This window comes from Salmo salar, chromosome 19 (assembly GCF_965601325.2).
Source record: "Salmo salar chromosome 19, fSalSal1, whole genome shotgun sequence".
Lineage (NCBI taxonomy): Eukaryota > Metazoa > Chordata > Actinopteri > Salmoniformes > Salmonidae > Salmo > Salmo salar.
In genome coordinates, this window is record NC_138309.1 from 58,766,299 (window position 1) to 58,790,338 (window position 24,040).

Here is a 24,040-nt window from a genome sequence, read left to right on the forward strand (position 1 = left end):
GTAATCCCTATGCACAATTTTACTCAAATCAAGGAGTAATACAAATTGGGATATGTGGGACATAGTTTGATTACACAAACCCTGCAGGTGCTGCTGATAAGTCACCATTGTAATTAATACATTGGTCTCTGTGGGCAATTAGTAGGCAGTGTAATTTCTATAGGACTACCTTTGACAATAGTTGCCAAGTGTAGGCAGTTCTTGACAGTTCATTCAATGTTTATTAATAGTGCATAACTGATAATATAACTATTCCCTGTCGGACTGGCCAACGCATCCCTAGAGGGGACTCAATATGTTTGGCATAGGGTAGCCTACTTTCAGACAGGATTGGTCTTTGTGTGTGAATCAGTCAAACTGAATGAAACATGCGAACAATTTGGCCTATGTTTCAATCATGAGGCAAATCCTAGTCATTGATTTACCATCCAGTCGAGAGCACCATGAGAGCACGACTAGACGTCTGATTCAAGCTCCGCCTTCTCTCCTTCCATCACTTTCTCTTTCAGTCGGTGAGACAGAGGGGACGTGCCATACACATAGACATTATAACCAGGCCATACAGTCACTGGGACGTGCTCGCGCTCGGCCACCGTGCGTGAGTGACAGTCGGGAAGTGCATCTCTACTGCATCCTTCCATCTGCTCCGAAACTGAGAGAATTCAGTTGGTATCTGTTGGTTGGTTAAATTCATCGTGGGCTTTTTAAGCAGATTGATAAATGTGAAAACATAGACCAGGAGTTTTAACGGGAAGAAACTGACATTGTTACGAAAATGAACGAGACAGAGAACATCCCACTTGCAGAATACGATTTCGAACGACAATTCGATGAAAAGGGGGCTCTCGAATGGATGCAAGAAAACTGGTAAGTAGACTACCAATTCACCCAAACACATCTGGATAAAAGAGTAGCCTAGCCTACGTGGTCTAAAGCCGGCGAATTCTCCCCCCGTCGCCGCCAATGTTGGCTGAGCTCTCATCCACACACAATGTCATTATTTAGCCTACACGCCATGCAGGCACATTTTTGTATTTCCCACATTCGTCAATTTGATTCCTAACTGTCGCGCACTTTTTCCATTCATAGGCTACCGAAGAGTGCATACAATGTGTTGTGTGGGTTTTGATTATTCTACAAAGTAACGTTTAGTCAATAGTTTATACATAAGGCTACTACAGATATAATTATCTTTGAGGCTACTGTACAGGGGGGGGACTGGGACAAGAATTCGACCCTGGCATTTTACTAGACCACATCACTGGGTGTGCCACCAACTCACCACCAACCATGCACACACAACCCATCACCACAAATACACTCTACTACACTCTGACCCTACAAACCCTACTTAGACACAGGCAGTAATGCTAACACATAACATTGGCAGTGCAGTAAAGCGTTTCTCAGCTATTTCTGTTCCAGTGACTGGCGGGACATGGTCCTCCTCTTTTTTAACCAGCATATGTTTAAAACAAATACAATATGTAAAAACACCACTGGAGATACAACTCTCCACTATAACTGGGCCTCTGAACTATCCATTTTGTATCCCTCCCTGTTGTGCTGTCTGTCTGTCTGTCTGTCTGTCTGTCTGTCTGTCTGTCTGTCTGTCTGTCTGTCTGTCTGTCTGTCTGTCTGTCTGTCTGTCTGCCTGTCTGTCTGTCTGTCTGCTTAACACGTATATGTTATAAAAGCCAACCTAATGACTTAGGCTATAGTTGCTATATTATACTTTCAAAATATGACTAATTTCCAGATTGTTTTGTGATCAATAGAGATGAATTACATACATCTTTATGTGCACTAACTAATATCATTGGCTAATTAATTGGGGGTTCAACACCTGAGGAAGTGGAAACTCAAAACACATGAACTAGATAAATATGATACCCACTGCTAATAGCCATGTTTTCATCCATTAGAAATAACAATGATACCTACAGAAAGCTGAAGCCCTCCTCTCTTTGACAGGGACAAGGGGACGAAGCATCCAAAGCTGTGTTTTTCCCACAATTGCGTTTTGAAATGTTATACGATCAGAACACATTTTTCTCTCTAGCGCACAGGAAAGGGGATAGTGGCTCGCTCATTACAGCAGCAGACCCCAGTGAAACAGGCACAGGGGCAGGGCAAACACTTTCATTACAGGAATCATGAGGATAACTGTTTGACCAAATCATGGTTTTAGCCGCCCCAAAAAAGGAAGATGAAATTGTAGAATGTGCTCTGTTTCCTTTTTTTTTTTTTACAATCCATGACCTTGGCTATCTAACTGATGAGTTGGAGCAGTTCTCTTTGCTGATGCCACGTTTGACTTTGAATGTGAGTTTGAGTGACCTCAGCTCAGCCTGTCAGAAAAACGGGCTGGCCCATCTGGGTATTGGTGCAGGCCGTTGTCCACTGATCAGCCAAAGGCTCATTATAGATTAATATAATAGAGAAATTGCTCAATCTTTTAAAAAATAACAGGCCCATGGGCTGCTGGCCATGCCCCAAAAAAGTATAATATATGTACACTACCGTTCAACAGTTTGGGGTCACTTCAGAAGAAAGTTCTTTGTTTCTGGCCATTTTGAGCCTGTAATTGAACCCACAAATGCTGATGCTCCAGATACTCAACTAGTCTAAAGAAGGCCAGTTTTATTACTTCTTTAATTAGAACAACAGTTTTCAGCTGTGCTAACATAATTGCAAAAGGGTTTTCTAATGATCAATTAGCCTTTTAAAATGATAAACTTGGATTAGCTAACGCAACGCGCCATTGGAACACAGGAGTGATGGTTGTTGATAATGGGCCTCTGTACGCCTATGTAGATTTCCATGAAATATCTGCCATTTACAGCTACAATAGTCATTTACAACATTAACAATGTCTACACTGTATTTCTGATCAATGTGATGTTATTTTAATGGACCAAAAATGTGCTTTTCTTTCAAAAACAAGGACATTTCTAAGTGACCCCAAACTTTTGAACGGTAGTGTATATATTTTTTTGTGTGTGTGTCAATTTCGACCAGCCCACCCAACGAAAAAATGGTCCAGCCCATCTGGCATTTGCCAGAATTGCCAGATGGCCCTGCTACTGTAAATTGATATACTTATTATTGTTCTCCCGCCCCTTTTCAGATGTCATTGAGGATGCGACCGTCTGAACTTACCTTCAGTTTTCATGTGCATGGTTTGTTGATAACCGGCTATGTTTTATGAACGTTAAAACAACCTTCGATCCATTGCATGATGCAGAAGCCATCCCTTTCAACACTTACAGTACATTGGACGCTTTCCTCTGCCCAGGTGTTGCTGATGCATGCCTAACCTAACGTAGCAGGCGTAAAATAAACTAGATCCCCTACATACTGGTCTTGATGAGAAGAAGGTTCTCTTCTGCACTGTTCAACCAATCCAGTAAATGTGGAGGAGGAGTTAAGATGGAGTGTCGCCTTGTTAACGTCCAAAAGCAGAAGTCTCGTTACAAGCTCTCTTTCCATTTCCCCTGAAAAACATTTACAACGCCTAGATAGGTATCAGATAACCACGTCATATGTTATATCAATCTGGTGCACGTAACCATTGGTTGATGAATGCAACGTCTGAGCAGGGGAACACGACCAATGGGCGAGTTCCACAGCGAAAGGCAAGGTGACGCAGCAACCAATGGTTCTGGGCACGTCATCGACTGTGTCATCAACTGAGAAATTGCTATAACATATCATGTGGTCAGCTGATACTTTAGAGTAACTATCTGGACATTGTTAGATCTGTCAGGCGTCAGCAAAGTCTAAGCATAGGAACGCGGCCATTGTTACTACAATATGACGGGAAACTCAATGTATAGCCTGTCATACTGCTGTTCACTTCAGTTTGTGTAACATGCACATGCAGTCACATGCAATGAATGATTACTAAATATCTAATATGATGATTACTGTTAAATACATAGGCGTAGATACATTATAGGATATCAATAGGCCTACATTTTGTAACTGTTTTAATATCAACCCAAAGGCATGTCACTTCTCCCCATCAAATTATTATAGGTCTCAAGTGTTTCTCTTTGTGTCCAATGGAAATGTGTGTGGAAAAAGGGGAGTAATTGTTGTTCCTCGGTTAACATCACTAAGGAAACGTTGAGACCCAGTAAGACCACATTCTTACACAGACTTACTTTGGCTCCTTGTTTGCATTTTCTGACTGAGTGACAGTGTTGTGTTTCAGTTTCAGTGGCAAGCAGGCTGTCAAATGTGGATTGTAAAAGTCCAGGGGTATATTCAAGAAACGTTTTGCTGTTGCAAAACTCTAAAACAGAACGAAACGGGGAGGGACCGATCTGAATTTGTCCAATAGAAACTCCTGTTTTGCTCTGTTTGCTGCCGTTTCATTCTTAAACAGTTAACAGTTTCCGTAATGAATACGCTCCTGTAAATGTGCAGTGCTGGCCAAGTAAATTCACCCTGTTTCACCCTGCCCATGCATTCCTCAGATCGAGCTGATGTGTGTAGACTACAGCAAAGTATCAAAAGGGGAGGAGCCGGAGAAGCTTAGAACCACATCTAGTGGAGCACACGGAAACCAATGCTTTGCTTGCATGTGACATCCAGGCCTACGACTGTAATTAATGGGCTAGACTTCTGCTTTCTGGGAACATTTGCTCTTACAGGACCCTCCCTTTCTCTCTTTTGAAGAGTAAAAGATGGTGGCCCACACATTGTATTTGTCCTGACTCCTTCACCTCAAAAGGATACAATGACTGCTTCTTGTCACTTCATTATCTCTCTCTCCCTCTGTATTGCCCATCACACATTCCCTCTCTGTAATGCATAGACACAGTGGTGTTATTGCTCTTAATGCTTCCCTGTAGAATCCTTCATCAGTCTAATGACAGTTTCATCCTCCCTTTGGGACAGACAGAGAATGACCACTGAAGCCCTACTGTATTTAGCGATGTATATAGCCCTACTAAACTGGGTCAAACAACAACATCTTCTCAGTCTAATATGCTCTGTCAATCTGGATTAGTCATCTGGTCTGTCCTCTGCAGTACACACATCATCGCTTTTTAGTATTCAGCCCTTTTCGCCTCAATTTAACTTTTTGGTTAAAAAATTAAAATTGTCCAGTCAGTGATCTATCTGGTATTCTTACTGCAACCTGCTCCCAGCTGTTTTCACATAGCCTCACAGTTGATTTTAGACCGGAGTGATGTTTACTCAATCTAATTGCCTCATTACCCACGGGCTGCAGTAGTAGAAGTTCTGGTCAGTATGTCAACATCTAAACTCGGTTAGTCCTTGGCGCCATGACTACGAATGGGAATGGGGACTGTAAAATAGAGCCTTGGCATGGATGGACAGAAGTCGGAGTGGTCTACAGGCCATGTCACTGCCCTGTGCCCAGTGGACCAGCCCAATCCTGATCTCTTGTGATCTCTGTAATCTGTTTTAATAGTAGGAATTTATATACGGTTGAAGTCGGAAGTTTACATACATAGTCATTAAAACTATTTGTTCATCCACTCCACAAATTTCTTGTTAACAAACTATAGTTTTGGCAAGTCGGTTAGGACATCTACTTTGTGCATGACACAAGTTCTTTTTCCAACCATTGTTTGCAGACAGATTATTTCACTTATAATTCACTGTATCACAATTCCAGTGGGTCAGAAGTTTACATACACTAAATTGACTGTGCCTTTAAACAGCTTGGAAAATTCCAGAAAATTATGTCATGGCTTTAGAAGCTTCTGATAGGCTAATTGACATAATTTGAGTAAATTGTAGGTGTACCTGTGGATGTATTTCAAGGCCTACCTTCAAACTCAGTGCCTCTTTGCTTGACATCATGGGAAAATCAAAAGAAATCAGCCAAGACCTCAGAATTTTTTTTTGGACCTCCACAAGTCTGGTTTATCATTGGGAGCAATTTCCAAACGCCTGAAGGTACCACGTTCATCTGTACAAACAATAGTATGCAAGTATAAACACCATGGGACCACACAGCCGTCATACTGCTCAGGAAGGAGATGCGTTATGTCTCCTAGAGATGAACGTACTTTGGTGCGAAAAGTGCAAATCAATCCCAGAACAACAGCAAAGAACCTTGTGAAGATGCTGGAGGAAACGGGTACAAAAGTAACTATATCCACAGTAAAACGAGTCCTATATCGACATAACCTGAAAGCAAGGAAGAAGCCACTGCTCCAAAACTGCCCCAAAAAAGCCAGACAACGGTTTGCAACTGCACATGGGGACAAAGATCGTACTTTTTGGAGAGCTGTCCTCTGGTCTGATGAAACAAAAATATAACTGTTTGGCCATAATGACCATCGTTATGTTTGGAGGATAAAGGGGGAGGCTTGCAAGCTGAAGAACACCATCCCAACCATGAAGCACAGAGGTGGCAGCATCATGTTGTGGAGGTGCTTTGCTGCAGGAGGGACTGGTGCACTTCACAAAATTGATGGCATCATGAGGGAGGAAAATGATGTGGATATATTGAAGCAGCATCTCAAGACATCAGTCAGGAAGTTAAAGCTTGGTCGCAAATGGGTCTTCCAAATGGACAATGACCCCAAGCATACTTCCAAAGTTGTGGCAAAATGGCTTAAGGACAACAAAGTCAAGGTATTGGAGTGGCCATCACAAAGCCCTGACCTCAATCCCATAGAAAATTTGTGGGCAGAACTGAAAAGGCGTGTGTGAGCAAGGAGGCCTACAAACCTGACTCAGTTACACCAGCTCTGTCAGGAGGAATGGGCCAAAATTCACTATACTTAATGTGGGAAGCTTGTGGAAGGCTACCCGAAACGTTTGACTCAAGTTAAACAATTTAAATGCAATGCTACCAAATACTAATTGAGTGTATGTAAACTTCAGACCCACTGGGAATGTGATGAAAGAAATCAAAGCTGAAATAAATCATTCTCTCTACTATTATTCTGACATTTCACATTCTTAAAATAAAGTGGTAATCCTAACTGACCTAAGACAGGGAATTTGTACTAGGATTAAATGTCATGAATTGTGAAAACTGAGTTTAAATGTATTTGGCTAAGGTGTATGTAAACCTCCGACTTCAACTGTAGATGATTGAGTTTAGCTTAGCTCGCCTCGTGGCTTGCTGTGTACATTCAGCGTACTGCCACCAAGCAAAAGGAACTAGAAATGTCAACTGTAGTGCCAATCCCAAAAGTCTGCTAAAGACTGACTCATCCATTCACAATGATCATTGATCACATACATGCATTGCTGAAGTTTAAACTAGATTAAAGCTTGTTTGCATTTCCACCCTGCTCTCATCTAAATCATGACCTAGGACACTGGTAGTTACAGTAATCACTTGTGAACTAGTTTGGTCACATGTTTTTACATTTTTTTCCTGAATAGGAGCAAGTCCTTTATGTTCTGTGGGCTGTATGCTGCGATCATTTTCGGGGGCCAACACTTCATGAGAGAGAGGCCCAAGCTAAACCTGCGCCGACCCCTTGTCCTCTGGTCACTCAGTCTGGCCATCTTCAGGTGAGTGACACACTGACCACTGTGTTTCAGTATATGGCTTTATGTGTTTTTCTAGGCATCATCAAACCAATCAATCAATCAATCAACCAACCAATCAGTGTGATTGAAGCTCTTACTGAACGTTGGTGGTGGTTAGCCTCGTTGTCCTCCCTCATCCTTGCTAACCTCAGCAAGGGAAATGTTGTCCACAAAAATGTTTGTATATAAACTCAGCAAAAAAAGAAACGGCCCTTTTTCAGGGCCCTGTCTTTCAAAGATAATTCGTAAAAATCCAAATATCTTCACAGGTCTTCATTGTAAAGGGTTTAAACACTGTTTCCCATGCTTGTTCAATGAACCATAAGCAATTAATGAACATGCACCTGTGGAATGGGCGTTAAGACACTAACAGTTTACAGACGGTAGGCAATTATGGTCACAGTTATGAAAACTTAGGACACTAAAGAGGCCTTTCTACTGACTCTGAAAAACACCAAAAGAAAGATGCCCAGGGTTCCTGCTCATCTGTGTGAACGTGCCTTGGGCATGCTGCAAGGAGGCATGAGGACTGCAGATGTGGCCAGGGCAATAAATTGCAATGTCCGTACTGTGAGACGCCTAAGACAGCGCTACAGGGAGACAGGACGGACAGCTGATCGTCCTCGCAATGGCAGACCACGTGTAACAACACCTGCACAGGATCGGTACATCCGAACATCACACCTGCGGGACAGGTACAGGATGGAAACAACAACTGTCCGAGTTACACCAGGAATGCACAATCCCTCCATCAGTGCTCAGACTGTCCGCAATAGGCTGAGAGAGGCTGGACTGAGGGCTTGTAGGCCTGTTGTAAGGCAGGTCCTCACCAGACATCACCGGCAACAACATCGCCTATTGGCACAAACCCACCGTCGCTGGGCCAGATAGGACTGGCAAAAAGTGCTCTTCACTGACGAGTCCTGGTCTTGTCTCACCAGGGGTGATGGTCAGATTCACGTTTATCGTCGAAGGAATGAGCGTTACACCGAGGCCTGTACTCTGGAGCAGGATCGATTTGGAGGTGGAGGGTCCATCATGGTCTGGGGCGGTGTGTCACAGCATCATCGGACTGAGCTTCTTGTCATTGCAGGCAATCTCAGTGCTGTGTGTTACAGGGAAGACATCCTCCTCCCTCATGTGGTACTCTTCCCGCAGGCTCATCCTGACATGACCCTCCAGCGTGACAATTCCACCAGCCATACTGCTCGTTCTGTGCGTGATTTCCTGCAAGACAGGAATGTCAGTGTTCTGCCATGGCCAGCAAAGAGCCCGGATCTCAATCCCATTGAGCACGTCTGGGACCTGTTGGATCGGAGGGTGAGGGCTAGGGCCATTCCCCCCAGAAATGTCCGGGAACTTGCAGGTGCCTTAGTGGAAGAGTGGGGTAACATCTCACAGCAAGAACTGGCAAATCTGGTGCAGTCCATGAGGAGGAGATGCACTGCAGTACTTAATGCAGCTGGTGGCCACACCAGATACTGACTGTTACTTTTGATTTTGACCCCCCTTTGTTCAGGGACACATTCAATTTCTGTTAGTCTCATGTCTGTGGAACTTGTTCAGTTTATGTCTCAGTTGTTGAATCTTGTTATGTTCATGCAAATATTTACACATTTTAAGTTTACTGAAAATAAACGCAGTTGACAGTGAGAGGACATTTATTTTTTTGCTCTGTTTGGAACTAGTTCTCTCTCAGAATGAACCGAAACAGTGTTTAAACTAAACACACATGAACTACGTAAAAATAGTAATTTATAGAGCGGTATCTCAAAACTCCTTCTTTATAACACCTCTTCTTTAAGGACATCCACGAGAAGGACATTCTTTGTGCAGATTTAAAGTAAACATCTACATTTAAGTTCAGAAGATTATAAACACTTGTTGGACATTTTGTTAGTAATGGAGGGTTAATAATGTACTGTAGAAATGTGTCTACTTGAGAGAATGTTCAGGTCAATTCAAGGCCTGTCAACTGTCAACACATTCTTTCGCGGATTTGATGGCTATGCTATCTGTACACACTTACTACACAAAGAAGAATTAGTGTCTGATAATGCAGTTTTAGGATCATTACAGGTACACTCTTAGAAAAAGGGTTCCAAAAGGGTTCTGTGGCTGTCAAATCAAATCAAATTGTATTTGTCACATGCGCCGAATACAACAGGTGTAGACCTTACAGTGAAATGCTTACTTACAAGTAGTTGATGCTCCGATATGACATTTTTGGCCGATGCGATATCCGATATTTTCCTTGACAAAAAAAAAACGATACTGATAACCGATTTTAAACCTTTTTGCGGCCTTTTAAGCATTCTAGTTCAGTTAAATAGTTAACAAACACACATGGACGCAGTGGTGTAAGGCACTGCATCTCAGTGCAAGAGGCGTCACTCCATTCCCTAGTTCGAATCCAATATCACATCAGGCTGTGATTGGGAGTCCCATAGGGCGACGCAAAATTGGCCCAGTGTCGTCATTGTAAGTAAGAATTTGTTCTTAACTGACTTGCCTAGTTAAATAAAGGTTACACGCACACACACAGCACACTGACCAAAAAGTTATTTTGTTGTCATTTACGTATCTCCCCATTACCAGTAAAACATCATCAAAACCTATTTCTTCACTTACTTGCTGTGCTGTTTGGTTGTTCATTTCTTCAGTCGTTTCATTTTCAACCAGGATTTCTATGGAACGCTGTTGGGGTCTTTGAGTGTGAAAAAATATAGTGTTATTTGACGTTTCAAATAACACTATTTGACGCGTCAACTAAGATTGTTGACCAATCAGGACCTGAATATGATGACTGCACGTTACATAGTAATTTTACGCGTTCATACATTTTTTACGTAGTTATTACACATTGATTACACTATCACTCGAATTGCAAAAGTCACAACGATTCATCGATACGTATGCTATGATGCTGGTAAAGTTGTCTCGCGCACCTACAGTGCTGGTCATAAAAAAAAGTTAGCTAGCTCATGGATGCAAACAATGTTCTTCTCCAAAAACATAGCAAAACAACATTTGTTTCAGTAGCTAGAGCTAGTTAGCTAACTATATAGCTAGGTGTCATCATCTAAAATAACACTAATTTATAAGACAGTTCTTATTTGATAAATTATGGTTGGACCCATCTATGTGAAGCTAGCCACAGTAAGGATTAGCCACAATAGTGGACTTTGCAGTTAGCCTTCAAAATAAAAGTATGGCATACTTCTACTGTTTGTATTCATTTGCATCACTGTCAATGAAATACTTTTATTTTGAAGGCAAACCGCAAATTCCACTGTTGTGCCTAATCCTTATTGTGGCTAGCTTCACAACACATAACCCGGTCCGGTCAATATTTATTTTCATGAACTGAAATGTAATTTCAATAGGCAAACAACAAGTGGCAACCTAGCTAATACTTACTCACAAAATATATATTGTGCATCCCTACTTACAAGCCCTTAGCCAACAATGCTTTAAGAAGTTAAGTAAAAAAAATGAAAATAAAATAATTTAACAGCAGCAGTAAAATAACAATAGCGAGGCTATATATAAGGGGTACCGGTACAGAGTCAATGTACCGGTTAGTCGAGGTAATTTAGATTTAACGTAGCCAAAGATTATAGGGTCCCCTAGGAAACACTGAACATCACTTTGGTTCTTACCCTGTCACAATAACTCGTCCATGGCATTTTAATTCGTTGTCATGTCAAAGTGCCCACTATTATTTATATTCTAACTACAGAATTACAATAAACAATATATTTCCATGATTCCAAAAGTTCACCCAAGTGTTTTTATCTAATTCGCAATTGCAACATTTGGTTAAAAATAAGGCCTAGTTTTTTTGCCCATATGATGGCAGTGTGGAAATGATCTCAAATGAGTGCAGGAAATGCAGAAATTGATGGAAATACAGGAAATTATTTTATGTTCTAGTTGAATTGAACAGTATTAAACAATCAGAATGGAGAAAGACCCATTGAAATCATTTTGAATATATGTGTTGCCACCCTAGGGTAACACACTACTCATAAAGCAAATTTGGAACTATTATTAATCAAGAACATAAAATACCATCAACTACCGTCAAACCATAAAAAATACCATGATATGATATTTTGGCCATATCGCCCAGCCCTAAGGCCTACCACGGTTGTATCACCGGCAAACTTGATGATGGTGTTGGAGTCGTGCCTGGCCATGCAGTCATGAGTGAACAGGGAGTAAGTACAGGAGGGGACTGAGCATGCACCCCTGAGGGGACCCCGTGTTGAGGACCAACGTTGCAGATGTGTTGTTACCTACCCTTACCACCTGGGGATGGCCGTTAGGAAGTCCAGGATCCAGTTGCAGAGGGAGGTGTTTAGTCCCAGGGTCCTTCGCTTATTGATGAGCTTTGAGGGAACTATGGTAATGAACGCTGAGCTGTAGTCAATGAATAGCATTCTCACATAGGTGTTATTTTTGTCCAGGTGGGAAAGGGTAGTGTTGAGTGCAATAGAAATTGCATCATCTGTGGATCTGTTGGGGTGGTATGCAAATTGAAGTGGGTCTAGGGTTTCTAGGGTATCCCTATAGGATAACCTTTTTTAGTGTCAGGTAGAACCTTTTTTGATTCCAGGTAGAACTCTTTTAGATTCCATGTAGAACCCTTTGTGGAAAGGGTTATACATGGAACCCAAAAGGGTTCTACCTGGAAACAAAAGGGCTTTAGCTGGAACCAAAAGGGGTACTTCAAAAGGTTCTCCAATGGGAACAGCAGAAGAACTCTTTTTGGTTCTAGATAGCACCTTTCTTTCTAAGAGTATATACTATTGCAATACTGCTGTGACGCTAGGAAATCCTTGACTTCTGGTGTGAGGTGAGATAATTTAATTTACATATCTTTGGCTGTGAACCTATATTAATACCCAACAAACATATGTAATCAAGGTGATCTCCCCTTCCTCCCCAAATTCTTAGAAAACACACAACCGTTGTGACTGACAATAGCTGATGTTTGGTGGCCTTTCTAGAGCAGTGGGTTTTTTTACCGGTGTGACGCAGCACACTGGTGTGCCTTGAGGAACTCTCAGGTGTGCCGCAAAACTTTTCCTAATCTTTATTCTTTTTTGGAACGCTCACTTCTAAATGTGGCCTGTGGCATCCACATGGAATTTTGACATGGGAGCACTAGTGCCGTTCAGATAATACTTTTAATGGCACATGGTTTCATTGTATCGTTGTTTCAAGACCAGTGCGCTCAGGCTGTTGTTACATTGATTATCATTTGAGGGGTGCGTATCACGAGCAAATTATCATTTGTGTCATTTGTATCATTTACTGTATCATCCCTTAGCACAGAAACAAACGGAGCAAGGCTTTGTTTTCGTGGGTTGCACCTTCCAATGCAGAAAAGCGCTAATCTCTAGCCCAAACGGTTTAAAACTAAAGACATATTTTACCGGAGAAAAAAAATCATAAGCTAATTTTGCAGGACACTCTTAAAGGGGTGCATACAATTTAATCGTCATCAGTAAGGAACTATGAAAATAGTTCCAATAAACCCTATTTAATCTATAAAAAAACATTTGTCATAGAAAATATGATTTTCAGTATGGATCAGATGAGATGGAGGTCATTGCCAAAATAAATAAATGAATAAATAAATACAAATGATTTCATCAAGGTGTGCCACAGAGAAAAAGGTTGGGAACCACAGTTCTAGAGCAAAATGGCTCTTTCCCAGGTGGGGCTATACATTTATAGTGGATGAGGTGAGTTTTAGTCAAACAGTGTACTGTATAATGCCGTAAAAGTGCTATATAAATCCAATCTGTTTTCCTTATCATTAAAGTGGCAATCAGCTGTTGAAACAATAACAAAGTGGACCCCCGCCCCTGTTTTGGTAAAAAGCTGAGGGATGGGGCTTGAGAAATGTTCATAGACTCAAGTTCATAGACAGTGCTATGGATGCAAGGACTGACCATCCATGATATAAAAATGATAGTTTTAACAATTTTTGAGGCTATATAGTGTTTGTTTACATTTACTTTGTTTACTGACATTGGAGTAAAACAAGCTTATACTTTGGGTTCTGATGGGGTACGACAGTTGAACTAAGCTCACGAGGCATTTATACATTATATTCTTCAAGAATCAATGGGTGCATATCATTCAATTATAAGTTTAAAAAAAATGTATTTAGCAATTGTAGATGGCCCCTTTAAGGAGGAGTCAGGGCTGTTTTGGTGTGCCACCGTTTTGGTGTGCCACCGTTTTGGTGTGCCACCGTTTTGGTGTGCCACCATTTTGGTCCACCGTTTTGGTGTGCCACCGTTTTGGTCCACCGTTTTGGTGTGCCACCGTTTTGGTCCACCGTTTTGGTCCACCGTTTTGGTGTGCCACCGTTTTGGTCCACCGTTTTGGTCCACCGTTTTGGTGTGCCACCGTTTTGGTCCACCGTTTTGGTCCACCGTTTTGGTGTGCCACAGAGGTGCATCATCATCATCCGTGCCCATGCCCTCTGCTGACCCAGCTGTTAATCCTAATCACAGAGCCGTGGGTTTAACCTGCCCACTCAATCCCACTGCTGCTAGCTGGACAGGATAGCGTGTCCTCGGCATATGAAACACTTCATATATTCATTACTGCACCACCACTGCAACGTTCTACCACATGGGGGTTTTTAAAAGTAGGCTACTGGCCTGTAATAGATAGGTAGTTACCAATGATGATGTTGGTGTTAGTTACCATAGATAATGTATTGATAGGTAGTTACCAATGATGATGTTGGTGTTAGTTACCATAGATAATGTATTGATAGGTAGTTACCAATGATGATGTTGGTGTTAGTTACCATAGATAATGTATTGATAGGTAGTTACCAATGATGATGTTGGTGTTAGGTAGTTACCATAGATAATGTATTGATAGGTAGTTACCAATGATGATGTTGGTGTTAGGTAGTTACCATAGATAATGTATTGATAGGTAGTTACCAATGATGATGTTGGTGTTAGGTAGTTACCATAGATAATGTATTGATAGGTAGTTACCATTGATAAGATAGTTATAGGTAATTAATTACGAAGTCTGACACCAACAGGTACCAACACACTTTTTAACAGCTTCTATCCCCAAGCAGTATGACTGATAAATACCTAACAGAATAGCTACACGGACCGAGTTTACCTTGTATCTTTATTGACCTTTTATTTCAGTATTTGCACCGTCTCTATGCACACTCACAGGGCCCTACACACTCACACACACTGTCACTCCAACACACACACAAACACTAACGCCATCATTTACTCACTCACACATAATATGCACATACATTTATACTGACTCTACACATCCGCACACCCTCTCACATGCAAGCTGCTGCTACTCTGTTTATCTTATATCCTGTTGCCTAGTCACCTTACCCCTATACATATCTACCTCCATCACTCCAGTATCCCTGCACATGTACTGTAAATATGGTATTGGAACTGACGTTTAAAATATTTCCTGTATATTGTATGCTTACCTACTTACTTATTGTGTATTTCATATTTCTTATTCTTATTTCTCGTGTTTGTTAAAAAAAATATATAATAATTCTAGTAATATATTGTTATTGATATCACTTGGTTCTCGCTTTGTGTTGTTCCCACTGTTTGACTGAGGCGTTTAGTTACATGGGTTTGAAGACGGCTTCCTGGAGTATTACTGGATCATTACAATTGATCTGTAAAGAGAGGTGATGTGTTTTCATAGGGCGTCCCAACTGAGACGACGTCACGCTGTACGTAGGAGCCGCTGTGTGTTTCAGATGAGACGGAAAGCTACAGATGGATAGTGTTTACTAAGCATACACTTCCTGTTGACAAAGTAAGAGCATGTGTGTCTAAGTCTTTGTTGGACTTAACGGAGGTCTAAAACCGTTCGGAGACGGGGGAATGACAGCCGGCTGAAGATGTGACCCACTGATATGTCTTATCTCGTTTGTCTTGGTTTTAGATTTCGAGCGCCATGGCAACCGCAACAGTGACTGTTCATATAGTTGAGAGCTATATCACTTTGCATCATGGCATCGCAAAGCTGACGGTATAAAATATAGTTGAGCGACGTATTTTGCATTACGTTATGACAACCACAAAGCTGACAGTTCAGGTGTATCGTATAGCAGCAAGATAGAAATATGAGCTGAATTCGTGTACAAAATACTTACTTATAGTCAACTCTGATCGACCATGGGCATTATACTTGTGTTGACGTTTTTTCCAATACCAATTACTTGTATGTAACTGTGAATTCCCTATAGTTAGACTGAGCAAATCAAATACACTTATTTTATCCCATGTGCCGAATACAACAGGTATACAACGAATACAACCTTACTGGGAAATGCTTACTTACTAGCCCTTAACCAACAATGTAGTTCAAGAAATAGTGTTAAGAAAATATTTACTAAATATATTAATGTAAAAAAAATAAAAAATAAAAGTAACACAATAAAATAACAATACCGATGATATATACAGGGGGTATCGGTACCGAGTCAATGTGTGGGGGGTTCATGTTAGTTGAGGTAGTTTGTACATGTAAGTAGGGGTAAAGTGACTATGCACAGATAATAATAAATAGTGAGTAGCAGCAGTGTTAAATCTAAGGGGGGGAGGGTGTATATAGTCTGGGTAGCCATTTGATTAATTGTTCAGCAGTCTTATGGCTTGGGGGTAGGAGCTGTTAAGGAGCCTTTTGGACCTAGACTTGGTGCTCCGGTACCGCTTGCCGTGCGGTAGCAGAGAGAACAGTCTATGATTTGGGTGACTGGAGTCTTTGACAATTTTTAAGGCCTTTGTCTGACACCGCCTAGTATATACAGTTGAAGTCGGAAGTTTACATACACTTAGGTTGGAGTCATTAAAACTAGTTTTTCAACCACTCCACAAATTTCTTGTTAACAAACTATAGTTTTGGCAAGTCGGTTAGGACATCTACTTTGTGCATGACACAAGTCATTTTTCCAACAATTGTTTACAGACAGATTATTTCACTTATAATTCACTGTATCACAATTCCAGTGGGTCAGAAGTTATCTTACACTAAATTGACTGTGTCTTTAAACAGCTTGGAAAATTCCAGAAAATTATGTCATGGTTTTAGAAGCTTCTGATAGGCTAATTGACATCATTTGAGTCAATCGGAGGTGTACCTGTGGATGTATTTCATGGCCTACCTTCAAACTCAGTGCCTCTTTGCTTGACATCAAGTCTGGTTCATCCTTGGGAGCAATTTCCAAACGCCTGAAGGTACCACGTTCATCTGTACAAACAATAGTACACAAGATTAAACACTATGGGACCACGCAGCCGTCATACCGCTCAGGAAGGAGACGGTTTCTGTCTCCAAGAGATGAACGTACTATGGTGCGAAAAGTGCAAATCAATCCCAGAACAACAGCAAAGGACCTTGTGAAGATGCTGGAGGAAACAGGTACAAAAGTATCTATATCCACAGTAAAATGAGTCCTATATCGACATAACCTGAAAGGCAGCTCAGCAAGGAAGAAGCCACTGCTCCAAAACCGCCATAAAAAAGCCAGACTACAGTTTGCAACTGCACATGGGGACAAAGATCGTACTGTTTGGAGAAATGTCCTCTGGTCTGATGAACCAAAAATAGAACTGATTGGCCATAATGACCATCGTTATGTTCGGAGGGAAAAGGGGGAGGCTTGCAAGCCGAAGAATACCATCCCAACCGTGAAGCACGGGGGTGGCAGCATCATGTTGTGGGGGTGCCTTGCTGCAGGAGGGACTGGTGCACTTCACAAAATAGATGGCATCATGAGGGAGGAAAATGATGTGGATATATTGAAGCAACATCTCAAGACATCAGTCAGGAAGTTAAAGCTTGGTCGCAAATGGGTCTTCCAAATGGACAATGACCCCAAGCATACTTCCAGAGTTGTGGCAAAATGGCTTAAGGACAACAAAGTCAAGATATTGGAGTGGCCATCACAAAGCCCTGACCCCAATCCCATAGAAAATTTGTGGGCAGAACTGAAAAAGCGTGTGCGAGCAAGAAGGCCTACAAACCTGACTCAGTTACACCAGCTCTGTCAGGAGCAATGGGACCAAATTCACCCAACTTATTGTGGGAAGCTTGTGGAAGGCTACCCAAAACGTTTGACCCAAGTTAAACAATTTAAAGGCAATGCTACCAAATACTAATTGAGTGTATGTAAACTTCTGACCCCCTGGGAATGTGATGAAAGAAATAAAATCTGAAATAAATAATTATATCTACTATTATTCTGACATTTCACATTCTTAAAATAAAGTTGTGATCCTAACTGACCTAAGACAGGGAATTGTTACTAGGATTAAATGTCAGGAATTGTGAAAGACTGAGTTTAAATGTATTTGGCTAAGGTGTATGTAAACTTCCGACTTCAACTGTAGGCCCTGGATGGCAGGATGCTTGGCCCCAGTGATGTACTGGGCCGTACGCACTACCCTCTGTAGTGCCATATGGTCGGATGCCAAGCAGTTGCCATACCAGGCGGTGATGCAACCGGTCAGGATGCTCTCGATGGTGCAGCTGTAGAACTTTTTGAGAATCTGGGTACCCATGCCAAATCTTTTCAGTCTCCTGAGGGGAACAGGTATTTTCGTGCCCAATTCACAACTGTCTTGGTGTGTTTGGACCATGATAGTTTGTTTGTGATGTGGACACCAAGGAACTTGAAACAGATGCACTTGACACTATCTCTTTAGTAAATCTATGTGTTTCATTCCACAGTATCATCGGAGCGGTCAGAACCGGTTGGTACATGTTCCATGTCCTCAACAAAAGCGGTTTTAAGCAGTCGGTGTGTGACACCAGCTTCTACAGCGCCCCTGTCAGCAAGTTCTGGGCCTACGCCTTCGTCCTGAGCAAGGCCCCAGAGCTGGGTAAGGAATGTCCCAAATAGGGTCCCGTTCTGAATGCTTCAGATAGATATATGTCATATGGAACAGACATACTTCTTTGTCATGCAGTGTAGAATAGTCAGCTCGCCTCGAGCTGATCTATACAAGACAATTCTATATACTCAATGTGACCCTGGTCCACGAATGGGAGAGATGGAGGGGGTTGTAATTGGTCAATTATGTCAGAGGGCAAATCAGAGAGAAGGAGGCTTGTGCAGGACAACAACAAAAAACTTGAAACAATTTGTCTATTTATGTGATTCCGGAAGCACTTGGAAGTTTCTAGTGCACTTACATAGATCAGCGGAGGCCTATTACCTCAAGAGCTATGTGGCCGCAAGGTGATGCCATTTCCTCTCCCAGAGCAGTAATCTAGTCACTTATGCCTATCTGTCAGTCAGACAGGGGATGCAGTAGCGCTGGTAAATGGACAGAGATGCTGACTGACTGCACTATGTCTCTTCCTGAGCAAGAGACAGGAAGGGCATGCTCGCGTTCTAGAATGGGACAGATGTTCAATATATTAAGCCTGTTTAGTTTGTACTGTACAGGGTGTGAGGTTTGAGTTTATTGGAGTGTGTTAGGATGTTGTTGTATGCTTCCTAATGTGTGTGTGTGTGTGTGTGTGTGTGTGTGTGTGTGTGTGTGTGTGTGTGTGTGTGTGTGTGTGTGTGTGTGTGTGTGTGTGTGTGCAGCTTTTTACTGTACTTTTTGAGGACCACAAACAGACATCCCATCTTTCCAGGTCATTTTTGGAAGTGAGGTCCAAATATCCGGTCCTCACAATGTTTTTCTTCTACTGTGTGTGGTCACTAGTGTTTGAGAGAGAGTGAAAGGGATCAAACATCAGAGTATAACTAAGTGATTTCTCCCTCCCTCCCTCCCTCCTTCCCTCCCTCCCTCCGTCCCTCCCTCCCTCCCTCCCTCCCTCCCTCCCTCCCTCCCTCCCTCCCTCCCTCCCTCCCTCCTCAGGTGACACGGTGTTCATCGTGCTCCGTAAGCAGCGCCTCATCTTCCTCCATTGGTACCACCACATCACAGTGCTGGTCTACTCCTGGTACTCCTACAAGGACCAGGTGGCAGGCGGCGGCTGGTTCATGACCATGAACTACCTGGTCCACTCCTTCATGTACACCTACTACGCTGCCCGGGCTGCGGGCTACCGGGTGCCACGACCCTGCGCCATGGTCATCACGGCCACCCAGATCATGCAGATGATGATGGGGCTTGCTGTCTTAGGCTTGGTCTACCATTGGATGCACGAAGTGCGCTGTCCCTCCTACATGCCCAACATCGCCTGGGGCTCGCTCATGTACCTCAGCTACCTGGTCCTGTTCGCCTCATTCTTCTACAAGTCCTACCTCAAGGGCGCCGCTTACAAGGTTGGCAAGGGATCCAAGGCCGAGTAGGGGCTGGATTCGTCAGAGGCAAGTTGCACACTGGGCAAGTCATATTAGAGTGTGTGCCTAATTGAGAAGAATATCGCGTTGTGCCATGATGTGAGTCACAACTGGTTTTAATGGTTGCTGGGTCCACGGCAATTGTGACGAGCCATTTTTTCCCCACCCCGACTTTGTATAGCTGTAGCTTATCTAACGAACTAGAACCAAGGATTACATGATAATAGAACGGTCGTTGAGAGTGGACCGGGGAACCAGTACATGGTCAACACAGTTTAATATACTATGATCGATGGATGAAAGAAAGGGAGGAGACAGATAGAGAGAGAGGTCAGTTTGTGTTTGACTAATGTTCTACTCGCTTCATTTTGATTTCTTGGCTTCGTTAATCAGTCTCTTTGACCAGCTGCTTCAGTCAGAGTCCAGTGAAAAACAGCCACATGTGGCCTGAGGCGTCTCCAAGGGCAGTTTACAACCGCGTTTGCAGTCTGCACGTTCAGTGAATTTGACAGTCACAGGTGTTCATTCATACAGAAAGAAAGACTCCTAGTGAAATCTGGTGCTTTTTAGACCAGCGCTGAGAATTATCTCACTAACTTATAGGAAGTGTATTGAAGTGATGATTAAAAGGAATTAATGAAGGATAATGTTTCTGTTTTAGTTGTAGGGAATTTTCTGGGAATGGGTGGGAGGAGATGAGCGCACTGAAGGGATTGACACTCGCAACAATGTGTCCATTGTAAATAATATATCTTAAGAATGTATTTATTTTCTTAAAATCTCAAGTCTCTGGTGGTACTTAAAGTGTACCAGGAAATAGTGTGACTCACTAAGGTTCTGCCTGTCTTAAATTGTGCAGTTTGAGTTTTGCACTTTTGTATTTTAAACAGTTTTCTTTACATCACAACAATGCACAATATTGTTTAGTTTTTTTTAAAGTCTTTCTACATCTGTTCATTAAAGAAAGGGAAGTCCCCTGGCACCACATTGCTTCTTAAAGGGAAAAGTCATGAAGGTTATCTTTGCTTCTTAAAGAGAAGGTCATGAAGGTTATCTTTGCTTCTTAAAGGGAAGGTCATGAAGGTTATCATAATGTCTGTGTGGTAAGAGTTGCATTGTCATGTAAGAACTATTTGAGTCTAAGAGGTCAACTTTTTTGATTTTCACATTTGATAGATATTGCTTTTCTACATGGTAGAAGAAAATATCCATATTCTTATATACTAGTATGAAAACCAAGGACACATTCCTTTTTCTTTCCTCCTATTTTAAATATGACCACCAGTGCAGATTGGATAGGGGCTCAGGTCAAGACAGCGAAATAGTTTTTGTTGTTGTCTAGAAATCTAGTAGATGCAGAAAATAGTGTCTTGTAAGCACACCTAACCACTAGTGAGTTTTAACCCTTGGCAGCTTGTGTGTCTTTCTTTATGTTTATTATGGAGCTGTACTGTATTATCTCCCTCCTACCCATAATCCTAGAGCCATACTGGTGTGAGCACATGTTCTTTAATGTATGTTTGTATCACACTGAGAGTAGTTACCATAGCTTAAAGTACAGGGACTCTTTTGAAGGGTAATGGTAACTACTAACACTTGCCTAACACTTGCCTTCATAAGCACTACTTATAACCCCCATAACCTAAGCTGTGACTTCAAGTGTCATAGATCTCATAGTCTATCTATGGGTTTATTAGCTTCCAGCACAAAGTGAGACAGTCTAGCCTGTACACAACTGGTAGTCGCCAAATGTCTTAAAGGGAAATTTCAAAATGGTTCAACTTCATATCCATCATTTCCAGCACTACTCCAACATCATGCATCATCTGGTGTGCATCGTATGATTTTAACTAAGTAGTAGGCAATGCCTACTCATCATTGGTTGAAATCATACCAGATGATGCCATTGGAAAAACGTACCTTCCTTCATCTTTTTGACTACAAAACATAGAAACGTGCCATTTTCACGTATGCTGATGTTGGGGTAGTGCTGAATATGAAGTTTACATTTTTTCAAAAATGTCTTTGAAATAGTGCTTCTAATCCTATTATAATGTTGTGTTTATGAAGGAGTTACACTGCCCTTATGTAATACCCTTCATATGACTCAGCTGTAACACCTGATGCTGGAGCAGGCACATACTGTACTACCATTATTATAGACTAGTCCAATGAGCTTAGCAGTGTTTAGAAGTGTGAATATTTTTTAAGGCCATACTAAATCTGCAAAGTACATTTCTTTCACTTGGCTGTCGTTGTGTCAATAATGCTGATATTGCGATCATGATGTGACATTATAAATGTTGTCCACCCTCCACCTTGAAACCGACGGTTGCATTTTAGTTGTAAAATATCAGGATGATAATACGCAGGGTATAAACTTCGTTTCTAATACATTGATTCGTGTGCCAAATGATGCTTCTGCAGATTTCTACTCTGTTAGGTAAATGTGAGCAGAGTTATTGTTTGTGTGTTGTCTTTGCTGATGTAGAGTGTAAGAAAACATGCTTATGCATCCCTGTGAGTATGCTGTCTAGTACGTAACTGATATGAGAGGGCAAAAAAACTGTCTTAAGGGCTTTAATGTTTAAATGTGCAGATTTTAAATGTCAAAACAATAAATTCATGTCTGTTTTGAAAGACGTATTAATTGTTTCATTCTTGCTGAAATCTGAACTACATCTGTGCGTCTTTGTTAGATGCATATGCACATGTACAGTCAGATCCAAAATGATTGGCAGCCTTGAGAAAGATGAGCAAAAAAGACTGTATAAAATGAATTCTACAAATACTGAGCTACAGGTAAAAGGAAACACTTGAGGAAATGAGGGATATAAAATATATTGAAAGCAGGTGCTTCCACACAGGTGTGGTTCCTGAATTAATTCAACAATTAACATCCCATCATGCATAGGGTCATGTATAAAAATGACCAGTTGCCCATTATTTTGGCTACCATGGCTAGAAGATAAGATCTCAGTGACTTTGAAAGAGGGGTCTCAAAGGAGCATAGGGGGTTTAAAGGTGTGTGTGTGTGTGTGTGTGTGTGTGTGTGTGTGTGTGTGTGTGTGTGTGTGTGTGTGTGTGTGTGTGTCTCAGTCATCAGATCTCAACCCAATTGAACTCTTACGGGGAGAGTCTGTAATGGCGACAGACAGCGTTTTCCACCACCATTAAACAAAACACCAAATTATGGAATTTCTTGTGGAAGAATGGTGTCACATCCATCCAATAGAGTTCCAGACACTTCTATGCCAAGGTGTATTGAAGTAGTTCTTGCTCATGGTGACCTAACGTCCTATTAAGACACTCTACAGTATGTTTGATGTTTCCTTTATTTGACAGTTACCTGTATATTGTATGCTCCAAAACATTTCTTTATACAAAAAAATAGATTTTGTTTAACAAGTCATATTTTTTTCTCTCAAAAATATGTTAAATTGTCTGCACCCCTATTTTCAATACTTTTCAATACCTCACCTTGCGAGGATAACGGCACTGAGCCTTTTTCTAGAATGTTTTATGAGACTGGAGAACACATGGGGAGGGATCTTAGACCATTCCTCCATACAGAATCCTTCCAGATCCTTGATATCCTTTGTCTGCGCTTATGGGCTGTCCTCTTCAATTCAAACCAAAGGTTTTCAAGTCCGGAGACAGATGGCCATTGCAAAACGTTGATTTTGTGGTCAATTAACCATTTCTTTGTGGATTTTAATGGGGTTATTGTCATGTTGGAAGATCCACTTGTGGCCAAGTTTCAACCTCCTGGCAGAGCCAACCAGGTTTTTGGCTGAAATATCCTGGTACTGGGTAAAGTTCATGATGCCGTTGACCTTAACAAGGGCCCCAGGACCAGTGGAAGCAAAATAGCCCCATAACATCAAAGATCCACCATCATATTTTACAGTAGGTATGGGGTTCTTTTCTCTAAAGCTCATGATAGCCTCTTGGGAGTGAACAAGATAGTAGCCAAGCTGGTAGATGCTGATATCTGCTGATACCAAAACAGAAAATGCTAAGTAAATTGGTCCAAATCCCTGACACAGAGGGAACATCACTCAGATACAATTCCTGAGCGAGACAGGTCCAGTGGTTTCTTACTGTAGAATTCTCACAATGGCTTACCTAACAACATTTAGTATGACACCCCAA

At 41.7% G+C, this 24,040-nt stretch overlaps 1 protein-coding gene across 1 annotated transcript; it reads left to right on the forward strand.

Moving 5' to 3' along the window:
- The first annotated feature begins 516 nt into the window (after positions 1 to 516).
- LOC106579283 (very long chain fatty acid elongase 6) lies at positions 517 to 22,525 on the forward strand. The gene is made up of 4 exons (XM_014159063.3): positions 517 to 867; positions 7,387 to 7,518; positions 18,316 to 18,467; positions 19,458 to 22,525. Exons 1-4 carry the CDS (start codon positions 776 to 778, stop codon positions 19,892 to 19,894), a joined length of 813 nt encoding a protein of 270 aa, XP_014014538.1. The 5' UTR covers positions 517 to 775; the 3' UTR covers positions 19,895 to 22,525.
- The last annotated feature ends 1,515 nt before the right edge of the window (positions 22,526 to 24,040 follow it).